Source organism: Falco rusticolus, chromosome 5 (assembly GCF_015220075.1).
Source record: "Falco rusticolus isolate bFalRus1 chromosome 5, bFalRus1.pri, whole genome shotgun sequence".
NCBI classification, from domain to species: domain Eukaryota; kingdom Metazoa; phylum Chordata; class Aves; order Falconiformes; family Falconidae; genus Falco; species Falco rusticolus.
Genome location: NC_051191.1, coordinates 23,625,051 through 23,643,465, shown reverse-complemented (window position 1 = coordinate 23,643,465; position 18,415 = coordinate 23,625,051). Strand labels below are relative to the sequence as shown.

General features: G+C 44.1%; 1 protein-coding gene across 4 annotated transcripts in view; it reads left to right on the top strand.

Moving 5' to 3' along the window:
• Positions 1-18,415, top strand: part of CAMK1D (calcium/calmodulin dependent protein kinase ID) — a 230,379-nt gene that overhangs the window by 122,750 nt on the left and 89,214 nt on the right. For all 4 annotated transcript variants that reach the window (XM_037389136.1, XM_037389135.1, XM_037389134.1 and 1 more), the window contains one exon: positions 15,207-15,281. In XM_037389136.1, coding sequence (XP_037245033.1) covers positions 15,207-15,281 — 75 coding nt within the window. The remainder of the gene's footprint in view (positions 1-15,206; positions 15,282-18,415) is intronic.

Sequence of the window (18,415 nt, the reverse complement as noted above, 5' to 3'; positions counted from 1 at the left end):
TCAAAAGCAAAATGGCATGTTAGAAACAAAGCCTCACCTTCCCCACCTGTATCTGGTACGGAGTTTGTAAAGCATAATTCTGTAATAAGTCTGTATTAATCAAAATGATAACAGTGAATTGTGTCTGAATTAATCACATGCATGACTGATGCAATATTAATTGCTCAGCAGATTTCGTACATGACTGTGTGACTTCACCAGTATTATGGACCTGGTTTCAGGTTGGTGAAACCTGCCTACCCCTTGGGGAGTCTGCTTCTCCCTTGCCATGTGCATTGTGGTGTCATCAGAACCAGCTCAGAGGTATCACACCAGCGCTGTGTGGACCAGCTCAGGTGTGAATAAGGACACAAGATTTGGTTATTCTATCATGTAACTTTCGATATCTACAAGTGTACACCATTGGAGTAAGAACTGCCATTCTTCTGCCCGTTCCAACTGACTGGCTTGGCTATATCCTTCAGAAAGATCTAGAAGGTGACAGAAATACATTCCTCGGTGTCTGGGCTCTCTGGAGGTTTCTGGCTGGTTTCTTGACCATAAGTTCATGCCTCTCTATGTGCCTGTTGGCGTAAAGTCACCCATCAAAGCCCAAATATATTTTGGAAATGTGGATTCATGATTTTTTCCCCCCTAAATATTTCCAAAGTATTTTTCATAACATTTACCGGTAACCTGTGCCAGCCTGAAGCCTCAGCATGTTTCCCTGCTAACTCTGGTTCCCTTCGAAATGCTCGTAACTTCTTAAACAAGTTCCATTGGCTTTTCAAGCTTTCATTTTTGGTCCTAGCTCAAAGGTGGATTTTTTAAAAGTGTGAGAAAAGTGTTTCCAGTCACACTTCAGAGCTATGTGAGTGGGGAGAAATGTACTTTTTTCCCTATGCTTGGTTTGAAGGTCAGGATTTCATAATGAAAAATGGTTGAAGTTAGGAGGTTAATGGAAATTCAGAGCTGAAGCATTAACTCAGCAGGCAGCTTCCTCTCTCTTATGGTCCTATTGAGAACACACAAATGTCCTTCTGACTGGAGGAAATAATTATTTGTATCAAATATGTTGTTATTTTACAGTCCCACCAGAACACAGAGTAACACGATAATGCAGTAACATACAAGCTGAAGTATAACTTGATGGATGCAGCGATAGAACAGGGAAAGGATTTGGACAGGATGTCTGTCAGGATGCAACTCCCATGCAGTTTGGAGTTAAACTTCAAGGGGCATCACGCAGGAGAGTGTGAAACATGAGAAGACACATAATAGCTATGGACCTGGGCAATTCTAGGTTTTAAGCTTAGGTGCAAATTAGGAATTGTATAGGAACATCTGTGCCTGTATTTGTATTGCATTTGGAATTGAGATGTTTTGTAAGTCTTATTCCAAATCCAGCTCTTGAGAGATCACCAGGTCGCAGATGATAAGACCCATAGGAATGTGTACATTCATCTGGAAATGAACTTCTAACCTCTTAAGTTTGTGATGCTAATCACACCACCAATTGCTTTCCCAGCAGTTTTTACTTGTGCTCAGTAACTATGAAGTGCTAATATACTTGGAATTTGTGACAAGACATTGAATTTATTGACACCACATAAAGCTGAGGTAATGATAAAAAAGAGGTAGGTTTGATGACTGTTTTGTGGTGTGTCATAAACGAACGCATTGTTCCAATTAAGCAGACAATAGGCAGGAGTGAAGGCTGTAAATTCACACCCCTTGCTTTATAGCTCCTTTTTTCTTGTGGGAGAAGCCAAGCATTGAGTAGCCTCAAAGGTTGAGCTGGAGAACACCTTCTTCCCAAACACATGCTCCACCCAGCTCAAAATTGACCCACCCCTTGTGAAGCAAGATTTGTGGTATTAGGGGTTTTCTGGCATCACCCTGACAAGCACTATTGGCAGATGCACTTTAGAAAGGATATGGTTTAAATGTATTAATTCAGTACTATCTGTGGTGAGCAGCACAGCTTTTAGCACAGCAGAGGAGAGGGCGGTGTTACCAGAATGCCCTGTGTCCATCAGCACTCGAGCGGCATTTAGTACCATTTATTTTAGACTTCGTCTAATAGCTACCTTTCATTCTAAATACCTTGAATTAATTAGATGTATTGCTTAGGAAAAAAATGAGTCACTGTGTGTGACTTGTATGTGTGACTTGGCTGTATAAAATATTAGAAATCTATAGCACTGCAGTTTTTAAGTCAGTTGGTTGGAACACGTTCTCTTAAACGCCATGAAACAGCCCACTTTTTCATACTGACTTCTTAGTTGAGTGAATTACAAGGAATTGACAAAGATAAATCTGCTATCATTGTCCTCTGAAATACATTTATAAACTCTTTTTTTCAAAGTATTTTCATTCTCGTTTCTGCTTCACCATGGCACGCAAAAAGTCAATGGGCAGTGGTAAAACCTCCAATAATGGAAAAATAACCCACATGTCACTGCAATATTGCTCTTTAGCCCTACTGTTCTTATAGTTAGACATGCATTTATTTTACAAGAAGGATTTTCTGTCTTTCAACATTCATTATTTCTTATGATATTAATATTCTGCTTTTTACTGTCTGAAGTATTGGCATTTTTAACCTCCATGCTCTGGAGCAGGACAGTGCCGCACTGACATATTTAAAAGACATAAATTCAATCTGCAGTGGTTATTAGGGGTTTAAAACTACGGCAAGATTCCAGTCTTCCAGCCCTTTAGTGCCTACATCACCTTTAGGAATCATTTAGAGAGATATTTTAAAGATATTTAGCTAGTTGAAGCTAGCCGGGAGGATGTTTGAAAGTGCTTTGATGCTTAGCTACTGTAGGAAGTTACTTGCATTATAAGGTACCTAATAATCTTTAGAAGTCTGGTCCTTGATTACTAAGTGGGTGTTTTTAAAAATCATACTTCCATGCCATAGGAAAAGAGGGAACTGCAATTTAAAGTAGTCTTTACTGGGCAAGTGGCCACAGGTGTAGACGTAGATGTGGCTTCGTTTAAACTCCTCAGTCACCTCCCCAGAGGCACACTGGGGACATTTGTGAATCCAGGTTTCTCCCTAAAAATAGAAACCTATACATAGGGTCCCTGTGCTCCACAGTAATACAAATAGCAGGAATAAATGAACTTCAACACTATTTAATTTTTAATGAGACCGCCTTTATCATATGCTCTGTAAAACTGGGGAGATTAGGAGTCTCAAACTTACTCTCACCTGGTTAAAAACCAATTAGCTTTTATATACAAGTCAAATGCATCCTTATTAGCAAGAATTTCTGCTAATTATATTATCCTGGTTAAGTGACTTTTCTGCCACTTGATGTGTCAAGTTCAGGTCTACTTTGGACTCTATAGCAATTCTGCCAAGATTTGAATCCAGCCAAGGGAGACCTCCATGGTCTTGCCTGCTTAAAGATTTCAAGATCTGGCCCAGCTGAAATACGCCACGATTAATTCTGCCCATTGCTGGGAGTTTTCTTTCTCTTCCATCCATCTGCTTCTTTCCTGAAGACCACGTGCAAAGCAAGCCCAATAACAGTGGAAGTAGAAGGCATATTTTTGCCTCCAGTATCTGGGACGATTGAAAATAGAAGAAGCTTGAACATCAGTAGCCTGCACTTCAGCTTTAAAATGGCAGGTTCAGTTATGGAGGAGTGAAGCTGCATTTTCCTCTGTCATTACCAGCTGTGCAGAGAAGTGGCTCTGGGACATTAAGTAGTCCCACTGCTTTCACACAGGTGTCAGAAGTGAATCCGCCTTTGAGTTTGGCTTTCTACACTCTGTGACTAGGACAGTAACTCATAATGAACACACAGCGGTATGGTCGTCCCCCGAGATCAATCCCCCACTGTGCAGAGCTTTCCCACTTACTCTCTCATGGTATAGGGTGTATATGACTCACATGAGGGCTATTGGCACTTCCCACAGGCAACTGGGGGAGCAGTCTTCTGTGTAGGAGTGTCCTAATACACTGATGATGAAACGTGGAAACCTGCCTAGCCTTTTACTTATCCTTCTGTCTTTCTCAAGAAATAAAATAAATTGGCTTGGCTTCCCAGTAGCTTGGTGGGAAGGAGGGAGTTTTCTGGCAGGTTGCTGCTGATGAGTTTGTCATGCAGCTCATCCCTACAGACTGTTTGAGTCAGACTGCTGCCAAGATGCCAGCTAAGGACTGCTTAGGAGCCCTAAGAGAGCTGTGCTCTAGCATCCTGGTCTGCAGGGCTTCACTGTTCCCTGGGCACATGGCCCTGGGGCCAGCCAGGTAGGCAGGGTGCAGGCAAGCACAGCTGATGCACTGTGGCCCTAATAACACAAATACATTGAGACTTGATCGATTAAGACTCAAACCCACACGAGCTAGGAGAAGCAAGTGATTATTGAGGTACCCTCTGCACCCATAGGATCTCCCACCACTTTTGGAGAGCATTTGCTGTTCCTTATTGTAGGAAGCAACTGCAACTGGGCAAATGTGACACTTGGCCTCTAGCATGGCACTGAGGAACTGTAATAGGCTTTAATTATCACACACACACTCAAGCTGATGGGACTCCATCAAGGCTTGTGATTTTCTAGGTTGCCCAGCAACAATATGTGGTAGCCCGATTTGCAGAGCTGAGCATGGGGGGGCAAAAAGTTGGGCTCAGGATGTCATCTGTGCTTGGTTGCCCATTTGCTTTCCCACTTGTGGAAAAAAATGCAGTTTTGAGACATAAACATCTTTGGATATGAATGTAGAGCATAGTCATGCTTCATGCTGTGATCTGAAGTGTCCTTTTGGTTCCATCACTGTTCTCTGAGTACATCAGAGAACCTTTGTACTCTCACTTGTCCTTATCATCAGCTGTATAGCCCCACCTCACCCGTACGCATTGGCTTCTAGGGTAACCCAATAGCTAAAGATCCTGTACAAGCCAAGCTGGGAGTCCCAGCGCTGTCACATTTCCTGGGTGACAGCTACATTTATTTCCCACATGGTGGAATGAAATACCTAGTTTTGTTATATCTTCCAATCCCATGCTCATCCAAACAGGCAGTTATCCATGTTTTTGTGTAACTTCTCTGTACAGGTGCGTGGGCGTTGTATCAATCACCCTTCATTAGTGTGTATTCAAACCAATGAAGGAGATAATAGTAGACAACAACACCCCTGAGCCTGTGTCAAATGGGTATGTCACAGATGGCAGAGCTTTCTTTTCAGAAGTGTAATATCTGCTGCCAGGTTTCAGGTATAACTGAATGTATGTGTACATACTGCACTCATCTGAGAACCAGGAGGCTACAACAAGAGTATTATACCAGTTATTCACCTCTTCATTCACTGTAAGCTAAGAAGAGCAGATGATTTTCTGAGGCCAGGTATGGGGATAGTTGCTCTGCCTGCAGCCAGATGACCCTTGCAAGAGTGTCAGTCTATTTTGCAAATAGATTCTCCTTTTCTGTGCATCTGTGTTTGCATGAAACCCCTTCAGAACATCCCACCTCAGCCCAGGAGCTGTCCACTACCTTTAACTGCACGTAGCTCCTCAAGTTTCCCAGGCAAGGGAGTGGGAATCAGCTATAATTACTGGCTGCACATGTAAATCCACACTCCCCCACACTGGAAAAACAGGGCTGCTGCCAACAACTAAAAGATGGTTCACTGGTTTTGGCTGAGATAAATCCTTGCAGCCACTACTTTTATCTTTTTCACCTGTAATGATTAATTCAGCATTAATGTTAGTTTTGGCCTGTTTCAAATTAAACAGTCTGGAGGTTTTTGCTCAAGCTTTGCAAGGCTTTTTGAATGCTGCCAGTTGGGATCCACTGCTTGGAAACGATTGTTCTGATGGCTTGGTCTGCTTCTTGTGGAATTGGGGATTCCTGAAATCAGGGATGGCACTGGCATGGGGGTATTTGTGTTGCCTTAAACGGGCTGCAGGTCCTACTGTGGGAATCCAAGCATTTCAGAAGGTTATTTGGTCCTAGTCTTCCCATTACAGCTGCGAGTTACTGACCCAGAACTTGAATGTCTTTTTCTTGAAAGGCTACTGAGCAGCATTCACATCAAAACACTTGGGACAAGTGAACACAAGGTCAGCACCTAACTACGGGTGTGCAGTCTAGGAATTCCTTATTTTTATCCTTAAAGTCCCTATATGTGTTTGTTATGTTTATGGGGGATTATAATGTCCCACAAGTGCCCAGCAAAACCCCATCCGTCTGTTCTGGAGATGTTCAGGCTTTGTCTGAGCTCTGTTGTGATCTGGATACCAGACAGAACAGGGCATAATCTCAGCCTGTGTCCCAAGGAAGCAACGAGCCCATGGGCTCACTTGTTGCATGCTTAATAGACCCAGCAGCATGCCCGGCACAACATCTGGCAACAGCTGTTGTTTCAGAAACAGTCAGGATGCTGCCTCCAGCATCCCTTTTGCACTGTGCCTGATGGCTAGAAAGTATCTCCAGGAGGAAAATACACATGCTCTGGAGGTTCGTACAACTCCCAGGAGGGAACCAAGATATTTTTTAAGATGAGCAAACAGTCCCCTACTTCTTCAAGCTGCACTACTGTGCAGAGTGGTGTAGGAAGGCATGCCACCACACAGGCTGCAAATGCCCCTCGCAGTGGAGGAGCCAGACCATTCTCTGCTCACAGGATCTGGAGCAATTAGAAATGAAGAGAAGGATTATACTGCTAGGGAGTATAACATGAGGTAGGGCATGGATCAGAAACTGCAAGGTATATGTAAGTAGGTTTTGTCACAACCAGTAAGTGTTACAGCTGCTTAACTACACAGCTCAGGTTTCCAGCTGCAAAATGCCTCCAACTTGACATTATCGCTGTGAAATCTCATGAGAATATTTTATGAACATGGTACGTAATGCTGGCATTTGCGATAGAGAGCATGCAGTGCTGGGGAAGAAAGGCCATTGAAATTGCTGGGAAAATTTCTGGGTCTTCACCCTTGAGTAACAGGAGATCACAGAGCTGATGGGTAGAATCCGAATGATTAAATGAAGGGAAGACACGCTGTGTAACCATAAGACAAGATCTCCTGACAGCTTCCCAACCTTTATTCTCCATATGTTGGGTCATACCTCCATTAAGACCCAGAGGAGGCAGCTGTGTTGATAGAAGAATTATTCAGCGTCCTGGTAGAACACTGGCTCAGGACAAATCTCATCCTGGCTCATTTCTTTACATATAGAAAGTTACATGCCAAATTGAAATGTTAAATCCTGAAATAACTAAACTGGCAAAAAAATGTTATTTTTAAAATCATCATCATCTTCTAAGGCTAATAGAAGCATGTCTTTTGGTGGGCATCTGTCTCTGTCCTGAATTTTGGCTGACCCTGCTTCCTTCAAACGCCTTGCCACTTGCTGCCAGCCCTGGGGCTTTTTATCACATTCTCCTCTTCAGTCACAGCTGAGGGAAGGTGTATGAAGTGATTCATCCCTCCACATTTGCCTTTGTGTCCCATCTTCTAGGCTATCCAGGGTCTTTCCCTTCTAGCTGGTTTTCCAAATCAGACAGTACTGTATGATGATGTTTCCTACCTGCTCCAATTAACCTGACAGAAGCGTAGAGATCACAAAGATACTAGTAAAGACACTAATTTCCTTTATGTGTTGTGAGTAGTTTGTGGTTTGGAGACCACACGTGACCCCAGAGATCACTCCTTGGACTTCCAGCCACAAAGATTTACCTAATCTGGTCAGGCAATCAAGACACGGGCACTGAACCATCTGGCTTTGAGCTGGAATTAGCTCTCCATTCCCCAGTCATTAGACCAAGCAAGGCAAGATGGGCAATGTGGGTGGGAATAAAATTTATAGTGGTGGTAGGAGATCAGAGGAGGTCAAAAACACCATCTGGCTGGGAGACAGAGCACCATTCCTCTTTTTTCTCATAAATACAAGTTCTCCTTAATTTTTAATGCAAGGGAGTTTTCAGTACTGAATCCAGTAAATCTCCTCCAGCTCTTTGCAATAAGCAAATTAAGGATATAACTTCAAAAAAACAGCAATCTAAATGCAGTAGGAGAGAAAAAGCAGATGTTTTGGCTTTGCCACCTCTGTAGATCCACCTTCGCTAAGAGCAACTAACATATGCCTGGTTTTGTTCACATCTCTGCTCTATGTCTAGTTAACTTTAGCATTATTTGCATGTGTGTGAGAGTGAGGAGGGAGACGGCTGATCTATGGTGGAAACCAAAGCCCCTTCTGTAGCCGCACAAGCTGTCTCCACTGCAGTACCATGTACTTAATGGCTGCGAGGGGGAGGAACAGTGCATGGGTTATGAAGTAGTGAACATTAATCACAGTGCCATTAAACCTTCCACCTTTCTTCTAAAGCCGTCTCCAAAGAGGTCCATTTCAGGGGAGGGGGATTGACTTAGCGACACGAAACTGGTAGCCTTTTATTTACCATGGGTTGCTGAACCCTCAGGTGATACTAATGCAAGGATACTGTCCCCATGTTGTCATAAGCATTTTTAACTTTATGATCTTCCAACCTGGAACTTCACTTTTGTGTGCAAAAGAGAATAAAATCAACCAACTTCCTTTTTTCCCCTCTGCAGACTTTACTGCAAGCAGCCCCAACCTATGCAGCTCCTGCTTGCTTGCCTTGAACTGCCTGGGGCCTCTTCTTATGGCTGCTTGGAGTCATCGTACAGTGCTGTCAGTAGATTATTTGCTGGCTATGCAATGGTGGTATAAAAGTCATTCTTCTCAAGGGGCCTGAAACCCTTCAGGAGGCATAAGGTTTCAATCTGAGATGTGAACCCCTGCAAGATAGTTTGTGTCCTGTTTGAGGGGGAAAGGTCTACTATAAAGTCACCTTTTACCAGATACAAGATAGCAGAGAGCAAATGGATGAGAAAGACCTGGTATATACCAACTGGGTCAAAAAAACCCCACCAAAAAACCCCAGCAAACTTGAACTGGAGCTTACATTTCTTCTTTTCACACCAGAAAGTCCACGTGGGAGGAAAACCTGGACGATGGGAGAAGTGTCATGCTGAACTCTGCTCGCGCAAATATCAGTGAAGCTATATGGGGAATATCCATCTGTAAAATACCTGTCCTGAAGGATGCCTGGAGGATAAGAAAGGGAGGGTGTAGAGTAGTGTTAGAGATATGTTACCTCACATCATACGTGCCCGGTTGATTTTTAAATGTCCAACTCGTAAGAGGCTTGCATTAAGGTAAGGCACTGCCAGTCCCATGGACAAGCATTGGTATTTGAAGTTTTTCCAGCCCAGGAGTGGTGGGCAGATCTCTGCTGCAGTCAGCCAGCCTTCTCCAGGACAGCCATAGGTTTCACTCCCTATACCAACCCTTGCCATCTCAATTACTCTGTTCCCCTCTTAGCAGACTTGTCATGTTTTCCCCTTGGGAGCAGGCTGTGTTGTTCCCATGCATTCTCACACCCTTACAAGCCATGCATTTTTTTGGTAGTTTTCTTTCATATGGAAAGCAATCTGATATGGTCACTCCACATGAATATGTGTGAGACTATCTTAATATCTGTTGAAATCTTTGACTCACTTCAGCTGAATGAGACAGCTGAGCAGAGGTGTCTAGTGTCTTCCAGAGCAGGAACTGTGATTTCAGTACTTCCCTTGATGAACTGGTGAATTCATCAAGCCCAGTAACCCTCGTGCTGCTGGCAAAACTCGCTGCAGGGTATGTGCAGAAATAATGGAACACTTATTCACAAAGACATTTGGTTACTCAAAGCCACAAATCCTTACAGACTCAGGCTTTGTTAGTTCTTGCTTTCACAAAATTATTTGTCTTTCTTGTGGCATTTTATCCATGAAACGTGTTGCTCATGGAGGTGTAGCATTAAATGCCATGTCTTGCAAATGTAACACTCTGACTTGGAAAGAGTTGTTATGGGGGAACTTGCCCTACTTAAATGGCTCTCATGTTTGCCCAGGGTTTTTGTATGGTGTTCTTCCAACTGATCCTCATTTTCAGTGTTAAAAATTATAGATGTTAATATAAGGGATTCAATCATAGTTTATAGCATGCCTTTGCAGCTGGGGTATTTAACATGCTCCCTTTGCAGCTCGGGAGCCAAAGCAACAGCAAAATCTGGGTCCTGTGCTTTTATCTGTGAGAGTGCTGCCCCTCTAATTAATGAACCCCAGCAACAAGCAACAAAGTTGCTTTCAGCTCTTTGGCCTCTGGGGTGGTCAGGAGCCAGCAGAGATGTACAGGAAGCTCAGTCATTAAAGGATTTAGTTTCCCTTATTGTACATCAACTTCCATGTTTTAATCCTTTGCTTCTTAAAAGCAATCCCCAGCCAAAGCCTGTGGAATTTTTTTTTTTTTGAGTGGGGGTGAATGTTGAAGTCAATTTTGCCCATTAGGGCTAGTTCTGGGTTTAGGGGGCTTGTGCCCATCTGGGAGCAGTGAGTAGGATGTGGTGGGTCTGTGCCAGCCAGTGGCGAGGGTGGATTTCAGCATCACTGGAGTGCCACGCCATATACTCATCACTACTCAAATGTGGCAGCACACCCATTTTGGTGTGGTGGAAACTGTCATGCAGGGCTAACTGCCACTTCTGGTCACGTTGGGTTTTGTGTCGGGGACAGGTTTCATCTCCTTCGGAGGCAGACCTCTCTGTGTTTCAGCAGCACTGAATGCTGTAGCAGTCAGGGAAAAATGACAATTCCCATAGCAATGCTCTTCAACAACCCCACAGCAAGCAAAAGGGACCAGTTTGTGCTTGGGGCTCTGCAGCAGATCAAATCCTCTCCCACCAGCCCTTTTTTGCACAGCTGCCATGCTTGGAAAAGTCACCCAAAGTTGTTATGTGCCCAGTTCAGTTTGCTACTTAAAGTCTTGGCTAGCAATTTGCTCATATGTTAAAATACTGCTCAGGTGGAACGCTGCCTCTAGTCATATGTGGTGTTCACACCTTTGTAACAGCACATGGGCAGAATTACAGACCTAAAAGGCCGGGGGGAAAACCTGATAATTTTGCACAGCTGCATCAAGCCTTGTGGCTCATGTCTGCCTGTGCATGGCATCCAAACCAGTGTTGCTCTGAAAATGGTGAATCCATCCTTCCTCTTCATAGTTTCTTACCAGGATTAATCACTCTTCATGGGTTTTTGTATACTTAAATTTCCCTGATTCTCACTTCTAGATTTATTTTCCTCTGCTTTGTCACCTGGATTGCAATATCTCATAGTCATTGCAGGGTTAAGAGTCCTGAGTGAAGTATTAGCTGATACTAATACTTGGCTGAAGTATTAGCCTTTTGTATTTTTATTTCGAGACTCTTCTTTCTGTTGAATAGCCTCAGAATATTCCTGATAATGAAAAGAACAGCAGTGGCCAGAGGTGGTGCCTGCCCTTCGTGTCACAGCTGGGGGAATACGTGGGGAAACTATCAGGGTGTGGGAGATGCGAGCAGCACCTGGGGTGGCCAGGAAGGAGGGAGAGCATCAGCGAAAACAGTAAGTGTGATGAAGGGGAGGTTAAAAGGGTGGTAAGGGAGATTGCCTTAGCTGGATGTTTCCTTGTTCATAACAATTTGCGTAATCAAATCTAATTTGCTTTAACCAAGCCCATGTTTTGATGGTTTTTTTGGGGGGCTTTTCTCTTTCTTTGGAGACAATTAATGGGAACTGCTGTCACCCCAGTCCATGGCCATGTCCCCTCTGCTACAGCCCTAATGTTGCACCATCATGTACCACAACATTGATGTGTTGCTTTGCATAGAGTTAATCCAGGGCATGTTTATCTATTGCAGCGTGGGAGCCACACCTCAGGAAGGGGGGATGCTAGGGAGGGAAGACAGAGCAAAGAAAAAGCTGCAGAGAGGTGAGGTTAAGGTCCTCTCACCAAGATAGCAAGGAGAAGGGATTGGAATAATATGGCCTATTGGTTAAGATTATACTCTTGAGGTTGGGGGATCTGTTTTTTTGACCCTCTCTGCTCCATCCTGTCATGTGATTACAGAAAAACTTCTAGCTTTTCTGCATGCCCCTTCCCCTTTTGTAAAATGAGAACAGCACCTTTGAAAAAAATAAACCCTGGCAGGTCTTGAGGAGATCAGATAGTCCGCTGAGTATTTCTGCTAAGCGAGTTCACCAGTGTGGCTGCGTGGAGGCATTTGGAGGCTTAACAGAATGAATCCTCTGAACCTTTGAGATTCACTCAGCACTTCTAGAGGGGGATAAAAGTGGAGTTAATTAAAGCCGTTCCCAAATCCCTCCTGATCTGTGGCTATCAAGTAGCTGCCGCTGCACAGTGCTTTCCTTGTCCTCGGCTTTCGATGTACCCCACCGTGCGTGCAAGTCAGAAAGGTCTGTTTGGCTCTTACCCCGACTGGTATCACCCTACTGGCACCGCCGGGCTGCTTACAGAAGAGTGGGACAAAGTTGTCCCACCCCCACTGGCCTTTGCGGTATTGATAAAACCCTGTGACGAGACCGCACCCGATTTCCCAGACCCTGGGGTGTTATTGTGATGAACAGTATTCAGCCTTGAGGGGTTAATGACTGTGTATCAGGGCCACAGGCCATGGCTCACCTGCTTTAAAGTGAAGAAGGGAGGGATTGCTGGTGGCTGCAGGGTGAGGAGCAGACGCTGCTGCTGGCTGCAGTGACCTCTGCTGGGAAGCCCATGGCTGCTCGGGTCCAGCTTCAGCAACACAACCCACAGCTTGATCTAAACCGTAGGTTTCTCCCCAAGTGATTTCCGTTGATTTTTTTTAATTTTTTTTTTTTTAATGTTGAGTTCCATTTTCCTTTAAATATCTTGTCATCTGAAAATCCATCCGAGTAGAGAAATGCTGTGTGGGACGAGCTGCTTCATTTGCAGGCGTGCCATGAGCACTTTTACCAGGAGTGTTAAGCACTGCGTAACTCCATGATTAAGGCCATGTTGGTCTTAGGGGAGCTGAGAGAAAATGGGGAAAAAAAGCATCCTTCCCATCTCAGCAGAGCCCTTGAGTGCAGCAGCCACCAGCGGCTGGAGTGGCTGGCATGCATAGGCATCACCTCCCAAAGGGACATCTTCCAAATACCCTCATACCTAAGAGGGATTACTCCCTTTGTACTTTGGGGGTGATTCAGCTTCTTCTACTGCCTTGTTCCAGACTACACTTTATAGTTGCCGTCTCCCTGAATCCCACGCGCTCACTCCCTGCATCTGATTTCAAAGAGGGGCAGACTGGCTCATCACAGAGGACCCCCGCAGTGGTAGGAGGACTAAACCCTTTCTCCCTCCTTCACTGTAGAACTGAGCAAGTTGATCTGCCTTCAGACAGCACAGCAGCACAGTGCCCATTTGGTTTGCAAATCAGAAAGGGGAGAGCGTCTTGTGGCCACCCTCAGCACGAAGCTTGGCGTGTCTGATGAGCTCTTTCCTAGCCTCTGCCTCCCCAGCTGTTTGTCTTGGTGGGTGACCCACCTGCTAGCCATGTGTGTGACGGTTAGGTGTTGCTGGCAGCTGTCTCAGAGGGGTTTAGGTTGGTTTGGAGAACCTCTGAGGTTCTTAAAAATAGAAATGCAAAGCGTTAATATGTGCATGGTAAAAACCATACCATCGACTAAGCTGAAGGCTTTAAACAGATAACACTATGCCAGATGACTTGTATTAAAACTGCCTTGATCATGGTGGTAGGCGGTACACAAGTGATCACATGAATGTGCATGTGCAGAAAGGAATATGGATAAACACATATAATTTTCTTTAAAAGTGACTAATTGCTTGAAATGCCATTTGTAGCGTACCTTCAACTAATTTAAACAAGGCAAACCCACCTTTGTCGTAACTGCAGCTCTTAAGGGACCAGGCACTAGACCTGCACAACAAAATAAATGTTTCCAAACACACTGTGTAAAGCCAAGTGGGCAGTGTATTAGTTTCCTGTTGTCAATATTAAGAACATAATTTGTGATGCAGTCTACCTGGAAATTTTGCTAAAATAACATGGGATTTTTTCCAGATATTTTTGTAGAGTGAGGAGCCTGCTCATGTGTTTGGTGCTCTGACATCCTGTCATGCATTATGTTTGAGTTCACTTATTGTTGATGTTAAATTTCCTGTGTGTGAATGTACTTATGTGAATGCAGCTTTTGATGACTGATTATAAATATAAATTCAGGTCAGTCATGAGCTTTCCAGTGAATTCAGAGGAAATGGGTTTAGTCTGCATTCTTACGGGAAAGATCCTGCCGGGTGCAGGGGACCTTCTGCTCTCATCATCTCCACGCAGATGTTAGGGCACTTGGGACCATTGAGGATGAGGTCCTGACACATGATTAAGCATCTTAATTAAGCTACTTGAACCCTGAAACATGTAGAGTTTTGCAGTTGCTGACAATGCACTTTTGCTTTCTTTCTGAATGTGTCCATCTGTTGTTTAATGAGTGGTCTCTGCTTAGGGTTTCCCAGGTTTCTCATGCTGTTAAAATGATTGTCTGCAATAGGTGTAATTAGTATTCTGTCCCTGGAGTTGTACTGATGCTCTTTTTAGGCTTTGCACAACTTAAATGTATCCCTCGGAAATTATTTGTAAGCATTTAAGGAGCAAACCCAGAGAGGCATTGCTCTAGTAGTTAATTAGACATGTACTTGTAGAGATAATTTTTCTCTTTAAAGCTAGCATTTTGACAAGAGGCTTGGTGGGAATGGTGAGAGTGTAGAAAACCCATGAAGATGGTTGGAGCCATTGCACACAAAATGTACAGTCCTTAATAAAGCTGGAGGGAAATTCAGACATCCAGACCAGGAGAGACATAGGAGCAGGGTGAATTTGGTGGGAAGGAGCATGGAGCTGCTGTACAGCTGCTGCCTACGTATGCCAGCTTCTGCACAGGGACAAATCCCTGCCTTCTCCCTGCCAGTCCGCACCCTGCCTCTGTCATTCCCTTGAACCCTGCTTTGCTGCTGTCCTGAGACTTCAACCTCCAGCCAACCATCTTCATTCATCTGACACGGGAACTGTAAACTTCTGTGCCCCAGATACTTAACCCTTAAACATTTTGGCTTCACAGAGGATTGAAGGAATTTTCTGTGAGTAGTAACAGGCAGTATTCTGGGCTGTGAAGCAGACCTGACTGTTTACTTTGGTCAAAATCATATTTTATGATGTTGAATAAAGCGCTGACAAGTATAGTGTCTAACTAAAAATAGCTTTATGTTTTGCAGCTACTTAAAAAACTAAAAATCACTATTTCATTTTATCTTATCTTATGGTTTTTCAGGATCAAGCATGAAAATATAGTTGCCCTGGAAGACATCTATGAGAGTCCAAACCATTTATATCTGGTCATGCAATTGTAAGTACTGAACCTAATGAAGTTTTTGTGCCAAAACTGCCAACTCATCTTGCTTTGGTTTTGTTCTTTAACCCAGAAGCTGGGATATGTGAGAGGTACTTGTCTTGTGTGCTACAGTCTTCAGAATCCCTGGGAGGTGTTTAAAAATGAATCTCCAAGTGTGATGGGCTGGGTTGTTGTGATATTGGGAATTGATGTGTTTTGTGAATAGTCTCACCCAGATCAAACCAGAGTGAAGAGGGGATGTTAAAGGGATCAGAACTCGCTCCGTACGTATGGAGTGGCCATGATTTAGTTTTCTGTGACGCAATGCATACCTGTTCCCTGTTCTGTACTGAACAAGAGGTGACCTGACATGCTACCATGTGCATGGGTACATGGGTGCTGGAGTTGCAAGAAAAGTGTCATCATTGTCTCAGCAGCAATGGTCGCTTAATGCCATTGTTCCTTCACATGCCTTTCTCACCAGAGCCTCTCTTCTTCCCCATTTTCCCTGAGAAGATTAGCATCCCATCAGGCACACGATACACTGTGGCTGACCTAGTCCTTCCATCACATCCATCCAGCAGGGAGGAGGGGAGTGACAGGCAGGTGCTCATACGGCTTTGGTCATCGTATCGTGTCCCCCCCCTTCTGAAATCAATTAAAAAACATGATTTGAAGTTGAAATTTCCTCTTGCCAGCTCTAGTCTCTCTCCTTTTCCATTATGAGGTCACCTCAAATGAGAGCAAAGCAGACAGATAGGGCAGAGGGATAAATCACCATTGCGAAGAGCCAGATGTCCATAGGGAAGCCTGGAGCATCTGTTAGAGGCAGCTCTGGGTTTAAATACCCCATGGGAAGTCCCTGGGGACTATGGTGGTCCCTTGTGTGTTGGTAATGCCCAGGCATGGAGATGCTGTTAGGTGCTGTTCTGCTGGCAGTGTGGGAAGAATAGTGCCCTGTACATTTTTAATCTGTTTTTGTAGCCTTACATTTCAGCCCAGAGTGCTGCAAAAGGACTTTCACAGGAACATCAGTGCTGTACAAATTCCAACAAACCAGCTGGGTTGTGGGAAGTACCAATTTCATGATCAGTTGATTTACAAATCTTTATTTTTGTTTAATTTCTTTAGATAAAAAAAGAAATCAATTTTACTCCTACTTATTATTAGCTCGTTTAGTGTAGTATAACCCTCATTTTTCTAGATTTCTTACATCCAGATCATTGGGTTATCTGAAATGTAGGTCTGTAATAGTAGGTGACACTGAATACGTGTTAGTATACACTTCTACTTGCTCACAAATCAACACTTCCTAGGGACTTATCCTTTCTGTTACAGCTGCATTTGTAAACCCATCTAACTAATTTTCAAGGGCCAAACATTTAGCTATTCCAGAGGGACACAGCTTCACTGATGCCCACTGGGCTGAAATGCCCAGCTGAAGTAAGCAGCCAGGAACCCACCTGCAGCATTCAGGGTGCCAGCCTTGAGCCCTCCCCAGCCCCGATGAGCCCTTGTGTTGCAAGGTAGACCAAGATATCCTGCATACAAATGCGTTGAACTGAATCTGCCAGGGAGAGGAATCATTGCATTTTATCATTCCTATTAAGAAAAAGCAGGAAAAATCTTCAAAAACTACAGGGTCGTTTTATTTAATATGGGCACACACTTGAATGCAATCAAGTAACAGCATTGTAACAAACTCCTGCTCACACAGAGAGCCTGACCCTGTGTGTGTGTGTGCGCCTGCTCTTAATGTGCCTCAGCTATGGGCTACAACACGTTAACTGAAGCTTATTTTATTAAAGTCATTTGATGTTGTGCCAAGCTGTTGGTGTTAGCCCTCTGTGCTGCTGCAAATCAGACAAAGCTGTGTTGTCCTCTGCTCTGCACAGAGTATTTCCAGGGAATAACCTTTCTGTACTTTCTTGGGAAGTGGTTGGGTGGAGAGGACAAGATGGCCAGGTAGTCGCCACCATTGCTGTGGACGTTGCATTAGGGATGGTGCAACCTCTGCACTGCCCGTGAATTTTCATCAGTAGTTGGGATTGGGACTGATTAGCATCAACAGTTGGGCGGCAACTCCACGAAATCCAGAAAACTCAAAATCTGTTCTGCATGCCTCCTTTCCCAGTTTCCATCTAGGAGAAAGCACGTACGGATAACCTCTTGTTTCCAAGGTAACACCAACTTGTTGGTACAACAATTGTGAACCATTGCATGGCATGAGGTATCTATTTGCTTACATCTCTGTCCTATTTATTATTGTATTACTTGTGGGTTTATTATCTTTTCATTTGTGTGTGTTTCTCCTAAACAAGACATCAGTTGCCTACATTTAAAACTGGGGTTTGATATGAAGTAGAAGGGGTTCTGATTAAGCAGTTTTCAGGAAGCAGCATTTAGATTAAAAAGAAAGTGGCGGGGGGCGGGGGGAGTAAAATTAGGGCCACTCAGAGATCAGTATCATGGGCACAACATATCTCCAATCCATATGCCCTTCTGCCTGGCTCATTGCTTGCTAAGGGGGCACTACCTAGTGTTTCCAAGGGGAGGGTTTTTGTTACCTGGATGGCATTTTCATTACCAGCCTTTAGAGCACTCCTTGCAATGTTGTGAAAAATCCACATTACAGCCCCTGAGCACCTCGCAGCACCTCTGTGGGAGAAGGAGGTAGACCAAGTCTCCCTGTTTATATTTGCCCTCTGGTACATCTACTTTTACTTGAAAACCATGCTTGTTAGCAGGCCAGCTTAAAGAATAAATATCACACCGCGTTTATTCTGTCAAAGATATGGGCAGGCACAGGTGTCAGTGTCTGTGCTGAAGCTGGTAGGAAGGGAGGTGAAGAGGAGGCTGTCCATGCCTACTTGACAGTTACTTTATTCCTGCCAGTCTCTCTGGGAGCTCTTCCCGGGGTTATGTAGCTGTTGGTGAATCTGTCCTGCGTGTTTCCTGGCACATTAATGGGGAAATCAGATCTACAGGTTTGGTTGCATCACCTTGTTTTCACATATGTTATATACAAACCATGATAAAACTGTTCAAACTCGCACAATCCTCTTAGTGCAAGGCCAGAAGTCCAGCTTGGAGATCCCCAGATTTGACAACTCAGAATTTCATGTGCTTTCTCGAAGCATTAACCTGTT